The sequence below is a fragment of the Schistocerca piceifrons genome, chromosome 2 (genome assembly GCF_021461385.2).
Source record: "Schistocerca piceifrons isolate TAMUIC-IGC-003096 chromosome 2, iqSchPice1.1, whole genome shotgun sequence".
NCBI classification, from domain to species: domain Eukaryota; kingdom Metazoa; phylum Arthropoda; class Insecta; order Orthoptera; family Acrididae; genus Schistocerca; species Schistocerca piceifrons.
The window spans coordinates 1,085,037,890-1,085,046,540 of NC_060139.1; the positions used below are offsets into that span (position 1 = coordinate 1,085,037,890).

At 48.0% G+C, this 8,651-nt stretch overlaps 1 protein-coding gene across 1 annotated transcript in view; it reads left to right on the top strand.

The window, feature by feature from the left end:
* Nucleotides 1-8,285, top strand: part of LOC124776144 — a 46,937-nt gene extending 38,652 nt beyond the window's left edge. Inside the window, exon 3 of the mRNA XM_047250980.1 lies at nt 8,101-8,285. Within this exon, the coding sequence (XP_047106936.1) occupies nt 8,101-8,285 (185 nt within the window). The remainder of the gene's footprint in view (nt 1-8,100) is intronic.
* The last annotated feature ends 366 nt before the right edge of the window (nt 8,286-8,651 follow it).

Sequence of the window (8,651 nt, forward strand, 5' to 3'; positions counted from 1 at the left end):
TACTTCCTTTTTCAAGGTGGTAGTCACTGTGAAGATCCATGGCGCGGGTGTAGCGTGGAGCGTTGCTAATGATGCGTAGCACTTTGTTCTGTATGATCTGCAGGCTCTGCAGGCGTGTAGGCGCTGAATATCCCCAGTCGGGAGCTGCGTACGTCATCAGTGGTCTAATCAGTGTCATGTATAAGGACCTCGACATCCCCCTATTCAGTGTGCTTTCCCTGTTGAGCATTGCGTAGAATTGTTTGAGCCTCAAGTGCGCTCTGTTGGCAAAGTATACTGTGTGGTCCCCCCCCCCCCCCCCCCCGCCCCACCCCACTTCAGTTCCCGGTTCAGCCAGATACCGATGTATCTGATTTTCTCTCGGAAACTTCCTGGGCGTTCATGTAGCGTTACCTGTTTACAGTGTTGAGGTTTGCGCAGCAGCTTCAGCCTGCGTGTGGACAGAACTACTTCGCACTTTCGACGTTTACTTTGAAACGTCATCGTTGCAACCAGGGCTCGGCAGTTCTGAGTGCCGCCTGTATCCGTGAATTTATGTTAGATAGTTTCCAGTCTCGTGCAAGGATAGCTCTGTTATCCGCGTAGATGGCTAACGTCGAGTTCTGTGTTGCTGGAAAATCATTAATGGAGAGGATGAATAAGATGGAGCCCTGAATGCTTCGCTGGCGTTCTGCAGTTTGGATACCGTCTTCTGTCGTTTGTTTGCCTAGCACGTCAGTGTTGAAACATTTCTTCCTGAAACACAAGTATATGAGATGTACGAGTCCATCGGGTAAAACAGCATCGCTCAGCTTGCGTAAAAGGCCGGTGTACCAGAGACGGTCGAAAGCTTTCTCGATGTCCAGGAACACGGCCTCTGTGGCTTTGTTCGTGTTGTAGCTGTGTCTTGTTCCTGAAGCCGAATTGCTTCGGTCTTCGGGTGTCATTGGCGATGCAGTGCCTAGTGATGCGTTTTGTGTTTCCTTCTCAACAATCTTGATGAGTGAGCGTAGCAGACTGATGAGTTGGTAATTTTGTGGAAGGGAGTGGTCTTTCTCTGGCTTTCTGAACATCAGGACTTGGTCGCCTTCCCGAAGTCAGGGAACCGTTGGTGTTTTAAGATGGCAGTCGTCATATGTGCAAGGTATTCTACAGCTCTACCGTGAAAAGGAGAACACTGTTTTGAATGCCATTGAGCCCAGAGGCTTTTCCCAGCACTAGTATGCTTGATAGCCCAAGCAATTTCGTTTGTAATAGTACGTCTGTTTCCATCGCGCGTGTGCTGGGCTACAAGTCGTGTAATCTCGTGGTCCGTTTCAGGTGTGAATACCAGGTCTGGAGGAGCCGAATTCGGAATGAGGAACGCTGCAGGTGTTGTGGCCAAAAGCTCTGCCTTCTCCTTCACGGAGTATGCGGGGTCGTCTGGTCCTTGTAGAGTAGGAACGTAACGTTTCTTCTTGTGGAGCGACTGGCTAGATTCCGCACGCCAGGGCGTGTGGTATCTAGCCCTGCGAGTTTCTGCCCCATTTCTCGTTTCTAAATGTTCGTATTTTCTCCCGTATTGGACCCTGGAGTCTGTTGACGTGCAGTTTATAGAACGGGCGCCTGGTACGCTACCAGTATCTCCTGAGGCGGTTCCGCATTGAAATAAGGCCCAGGATTATCTGGAGCAGGGCTGTCGAGTGTTGTTGTGTTGTATGTGGAATGGTGTCAGTCATTGTGTCTTGGACAGCAGTAATAAGAGCCTCCACTGCCTCATCAACTTGTTGTGTGTTCTTAATTTCGTGAGTGTCCGGAATACGATTATGAAGCGTTCCTTGAAGAGGGTCCGATTCGCGCGCTTGCAGTTCAGTATTCTGCGTGGTTCTTTCCTGTTCAGTGTTTCTTCCTTGTGCAGTATTACAGGCCTGTGGTCTGGGTCCAGATCGTTTCCAAGCGTAAGGTTCAGTGTGTATGTGATGCCCTTGCTGAGGGCTATGTGTAACATGTCTGGCCTGTGTCGGGCCTGTACGGGCACGTACATGGCGGACGTGCGGCGGGGCGTGCGCTTTTAACACGTCCGGGAGCTGGACTACACAGGCCGCTGGTGAGCCCGCGGTGGAGTGGCATTACGTGACTGGCCAGTAGTCGGTAGTGTATTATTTTGGTCACGGCAACTTCGCTTTATGGCCTAATTGTGAGTTGTGCTGCTTATCATTAATTTCTGTAACGCTTCAGAAGACTGTTCCAACACACAAACACACACACACACACACACACACCATCTTCAGAGCAATACTGCTAACTGATCAGATATTGTTTTGATATAATCTACAGCTACATCTAAATACATACTCCGCAATCCACCATACGGTGCGTGCGGAGGGTACCTCGTACCACAACTAGCATCTTCTCTCCCTGTTCCACTCCCAAACAGAACGAGAGAAAAATGACTGCTTATATGCGTCTGTACGAGCCCTAATCTCTCTTATCTTACCTTTGCGGTCTTTCCGCGGAATGTAAGTTGGCGGCAGTAAAATTGTACTGCATTCAGCCTCAAATGCTGGTTCTCTAAATTTCCTCAGTAGCGATTCACGAAAAGAACGCCTCCTTTCCTCTAGAGACTCCCACTGGAGTTCCTGAAGCATTTCCGTAACACTCGCGTGATGATCAAACCTACCAGTAACCAATCTAGCAGCCCGCCTCTGAATTTCTTCTATGTCTTCCCTCAATCCGACGCTCGAGCAGTACCCAAGAACAGGTCGTATTAGTGTTTTATAAGCGGTCTCCTTTACAGATAAACCACATCTTCCCAAAATTCTACCAATGAACCGAAGACGACTATCCGCCTTCCCCACAACTGCTTGTCCCACTTCTTATCGCTCCGCAATGTTACGCCCAGATACTTAATCCACGTGACTGTGTCAAGGGCTACACTACTAATGGAGTATTCAAACATTACAGGATTCTTTTTTCTATTCATCTGCATTAACTTACATTTATCTATATTTAGAGTTAGCTGCCATTCTTTACACCAATCACAAATCCTGTACAAGTCATCTTGTATCTAGTCATCTACAGTCATCTACAGTCACTCAACGACGACACCTTCCCGTACACCACAGCATCATCAGCAAACAGCCGCACATTGCTATCCACCCTCTCCAAAAGATCATTTATGTAGATAGAAAACAACAGCGGACCTACCACACTTCCCTGGGGCACTCCAGATGGTACCCTCACCTCCGATGAACACTCACCATCGAGGACAACGTACTTCGTTCTATTACTTAAGAAGTCTTCGAGCCACTCACATATTTGGGAACCAAAACCCATATTCTCATACGTTACTTAGGAGTCTGCTGTGGGACACCGAGTCAAACGCTTTCCGGAAGTCAAGGAATATGGCATCCGTCTGATACCCTTCATCCATGGTTCGCAAGATATCATGTGAAAAAAGGGCGAGTTGCGTTTCGCAGGAGCGATGCCTTCTAAAGCCGTGCTGATGCATGGACAGCAACTTCTCTGTCTCAAGGAAATTAATTATATTCGAACTGAGAATATGTTCGAGAATGTTAAGGATATTGGTCTGTAATTTTGAGGATCTGTCCTACCCTTCTTGTATACAGTCGCCACCTGCGCTTTTTTCCATTCGTTCGGGACTTTACGTTGGGCTAGAGATTCGCGATAAATGCAAGCTAAGTAAGGAGCCAATGCAGTAGAGTACTCTCTGTAAAACCGAATTGGAATCCCATCAGGACCTGGCGATTTATTTATTTTCAACCCATTCAGCTGCTTCATGACCCCAGGGATGTCTATTACTATGTCCTCCATACGGGAATCTGTACAAGACTCAACCGGCGGCATGTTTGTACGATCCTCGTGCGTGAAAGATTTCTCAAATGCTAAATTTAAAATTTCAGCTGTCGTCGGTATGTTTGTACGATCCTCCTGCGTTAAAGATTTCTCAAATGCTAAATTTAAAATTTCATCTTTCGTTTTGCTGTCTTCCGTTGCCAGGCCAGACTGATCAGTGAATGACTGGATGGAAGCGTTCGACCCCCTTACCGATTTTACGTAAGACCAGAATGTCCTTGGGTTTTCAGCAAGATCTTTTACTAAGGTATGACGATGGTAGTGGTTGTATGCTTCGCGCATCGCTCTTTTTACAGCAGCACGAATCTCTACTAACTTTTGCCTGTCCGAATTCTCCCGATCTTTCTTGTACAGCGAGTGCAACTGCCATTGCTTCCTGCACATTCTCCGAATTGCGCTGTTAAATTACGGTAGGTCTTTTCCGTCCGTCACCCACTTTTTCGGCACATACTTCTCCAATGCATGATTTGCAGTGTGTTTAAAATTTGCCCATATTTCTTCCACGTCCATCGTACCCGAAGTAAATGAAGTCGATTCATTTACTAAGTGGGATGCTAACAACTGCTTATCTGCTCTTTCTAGTAAGAATACTCTCCTAGCCTGCTTAACCGACTTTTCAACTTTCGTAACCATAGTCGTAATGATAACATCATGATCACTATTCCCTGTGCCAACACTGACACTGTCGATGAGGTCTGGTCTGTTCGTGGCTACCAGATCTAAAATATTTCCTTTACGCGTTGGCTGTCGATTTAGCTGCTCAAGACAGTTTTCGGATAATGTGTTCAAAAGTAATTCACACGACGACTTGTCTATACCACCTGTAATGAATCCAAAGACATCCCAGTCTATACTAGGTAGGTTGAAGTCGCCCCCGACCAATATAGCATGATCCGGGTACTTCTGCAATGCAGAGTGTAGACTCCCTTTGAATGATTCTAGAACTGTCAGGGGGTACCTGGTGGCCGATAATAACACGCAACAATTAACTTTATTTCTCCTACCCCTGTTAAACGTGTCCAGATAACTTCACAATCACACTCTACTTCGACCTCAGTAGACACAATATTTTTGTCAACTTCAATAAAGAAATGAAGACACCATCTCCTACGGCGTCTAATCTGTCTTTCCGATACACGTTGCAACCCTCACTAAATATTTCAGAACTTCCCATCTCAGGGTTCAGCCAGGTCTCAGTCCCGAGAATAATTTGCTTCCTGGAGGACAGTGAATTCAGGAACTTTATTCCGAACACTGCTAATATCTTGGTAGCTGAAGTGTCTTTACACTGAGCGCGTCCTGATTCCCCTGCCTGCACATCGACTGGTGAGTGTTCATCAGGCCACCTCACACTACTGCCTAGCCTAAAAAAAAAAAAAAAAAAACCATGTGCACGCCACAAGTACTCTGCTACCCGAGTAGCCGCTGCCTTTGTGTAGTGCACCCCTAACATATCTAGGGGCGTCCTACAATTCTCCACCCAATAGCGCAAGTCTAGAAATCTGCAGCCAAGACCGTCACAGAGTCGACGAAGCCTCTGGTTGAGAACCTCCATTCGGCTCCAAACCAAATGACCCCGATCCACTCTGGGAACGATGCTGCAAATAAAGAGCTCTGCTTGCACCCCGCGTGCGAGGCCAGCGGTCTTCACCAAATCCGCCAGCCACCTGTACGAACTGAGGATCGCCTCAGAACCCAAGCGACAGGCATCATTGGTGCCGACGTGAGCAACTACCTGCGGACGACTGCACCCCGTACGCTAGATAGCCGCAGGCAAGGCCGCCTCCACATCTTGGATGAGGCCACCCGGCAGACAAACCGAGTGCACGTTGCAATTATTTCCAGCCCTATACGCTATTTCCCAAAGGGGCTCCATCACCCGCCTAAAGTTGGAGCTCCCAATAACCAGCAAGTCTTTGCCCCCGTGTGCCTGCTCGGGCCCTGCTGAAGGAGCGGCCACCTGCCCACTGAGAGGATGAACGGGCGAGGCCAGCCGGCCAGCCTCCACATTGACCCTCCGCCTCGAGCTACTCGAACGCGTGGCAGTCCGCCACTCACCCTGAGGTGAGGGCGGCCCCAACGCGCCGAGTACACTAGAAGGTGCCTCGGCGGCTGAGTCAGCGGACGCAGCAAGCGACACCTGGGGTGTCTCAATCGACGCGCCAGACCCTCTGCCGTCGCTGCACCTCAACATCATCCCCTAGGGCTGCCCGTATTTGGCAGAAATGTCACGATTCCTCGGATACGCTTATGAATTCGGGTACACATACCCCTTTCTACGCTGCTATAGTCCACTTGTAGCCGACAACAGATCCAAGCGACGAGTTTTCAGTTAAATGGGCAGCGGTGGATACTGGCGAGTCGAATCATCTCGCGCACGTAGACACCGAAGTCGGAGATGACGTCATAGGACCCAGCTGCCGAGTGTAATACTGGTATACAAAGGCTTAATAATCTGCAGTATACATCACTTTCCACTGCTTGTTTTCATTTCGGTATATTTTTCACCGTATTTGTGTTATAATGTGACGCGCTAGGGAAAGCGTATAAGCTGACCAGAGGCGAATGGCAAATAATTACCGCGACGATACGGGCGACAAGTGGGGAACTCCACTGACATCATCGAATTTGACGACGAATGGTTTGAGATTGCTCTGTACCAAGAAACGAGCATCTCCGAAATGCCGAACCTGGTCGGCTGTTCGAGTGCTACGTGGTTTAGGGATGATGAAATCATTAGTAGGCTACAAGTCACATGACGTCCATGCCTCATCACACAACCTGAAGGCCGGAGACTTGCTCATAAAGGAGGATAAACGACTGTCTGTGGTATACTTGAACAAAGTGTAGAATGCTAGGGCAGGCACAAGTGTATCGGAGCACACCATGCAGCATATGTTCTTGAATATATAGCTTCGTATGAAGACTATACCATTTATTACGACTGCAGTGAGCACGGGATCTTCGAGACTGGAACAAGTCTTAGTCGTATAGGATTAATCACTTCTTACATCAGCTCGATGGTCGTGCCTGGATACTGTGTCATCCAAGAAAACGGCTGATGCCTTGCGCCATAGACATAGACCGATGGGGGAAGTGTTAAGATATGAGGGACATTCACCTGGACCGACACAATGGTAGGCTACCGTTAATCTTAGAACCATCTGAAGAGAGAAGGACTAACAGAGGTAGTATAATCACTGCTGCAATCTTTCTGTTTACTTCTCTCTCCCTCTCTTTCTCTATTTGTTTCTTGAAGATACACTTTGCAGTAACATCAATCACAGAACCGTGGCGCACAGTGTTTCGCGGCCATGAATCAGACGGCGTTCAACTCACGGCAGACAGGCGGCGATGCCACCGCCGCTAAACAGAGTAGGCGCGAAAAAGCCTAAACAGCTTCTACGGTAACCCTAGCAACGCTAGCCGGCCTGCATACGGTAAATAGTCGGAAGAAAAAAGCCAGTATACGAGACCACGACAGAGACAGGCCGTGGCGTGTACGTCACAAAGGTAGTCCTGCGCTCGGTCGCTCAGATCAGCAGACAAACTACGTTTCTACACCTGTTAACTCGTAACTAGTCGTGTCCGTACAAAAGAAAACTGAATCTTCTACTGGAACCCGCTATCATGGAATCTTACTCTTATTAGTCCTATAATGATGGGAAGTCCGTGGGCCTACTTACAATTTGTTACGGCTGTACTGGTGTACAATAAAATAAAATCACGCGAAAATGATTATCAGTTGCATAAGGCACCACTTTCAGCATGTAATGAGTACTGTTAAGCAGATGAGACTAAATGTTACAAACAAGCCTTTATACCATTTATATCGAGTACTGATATTAAATTAAATTTTGCTGTAGTACTGTTCATCAGTAAAACTTCATAATAGCAGATTCCAGTGGAAGATGCAATTGTCGTTATTACTTACACGCCGAGCTGCGAGTTAACAGGTTTAGAAACGCATTTTGTCTGCTGAGCTGAGCGAGCGAGCGAGTTCAGGACTACCTTCGTGACGTGCGCGCCGCGGCCTGTCTTTCACTTGGGCCTCGGCCAGTATAGCGATGACGTAACAGCGGTACCTTGATCTCTGATGTATGCAACCCGCAACACCAGACTCATACTCACTCTGCTGGTGTGAAAAACAGCGTCAGTGAAGAAAGGTCTGGCCTCACAGCTTAGGTTCAGCCTTGTGTGGAGAGGGTAAAGTGCGAGAATAACACCCTGTTTTTCGAGAGACTGAAACGGATTCATATGGCGCAGGACGGGGCAGCCCGGCCGTGTCTCGCGAGCTGCGGCAGCTGTCGCGACAGGCGCGGCTCCGCCCCGTCACCTTCAGCGCCTGCTCGCTCTTCACGGTGGACGCCGGCCTGCTGACCACGATGGCGGCCACCATCCTCACCTACACCGTCATCCTGCTCCAGTTCATCGCCTCAGAGATCCAGTAACCTTAGCCGATAATCGTCAGCGCTGCCCTGAGAGTTATCTCTGAGGTAAGCTGCCTGCATACCCATTGTCGCTAATCTCAATAAATAGTATAGTCATATACTGTGTGAATAAAGTGAAGTAGTCATAACAGAAGGGAAATAAGAAAAGGAACTTGGCAAGTTGAGAGGATATGTGAAGCTACTGCCGCCATTACAAAACTATGTTAAGTTTTCGAACAACATGGCAATATGGGCCCCTTATCAGTATGACACAGCATCCCTTCTACCCTCTACCGAATTATTTACTTGTGAACCGTATCATAAAGATATTTTATCCTTTCATGATTCAAACCAGACCACAACTGTTGAAACTGATGCTTCATACTG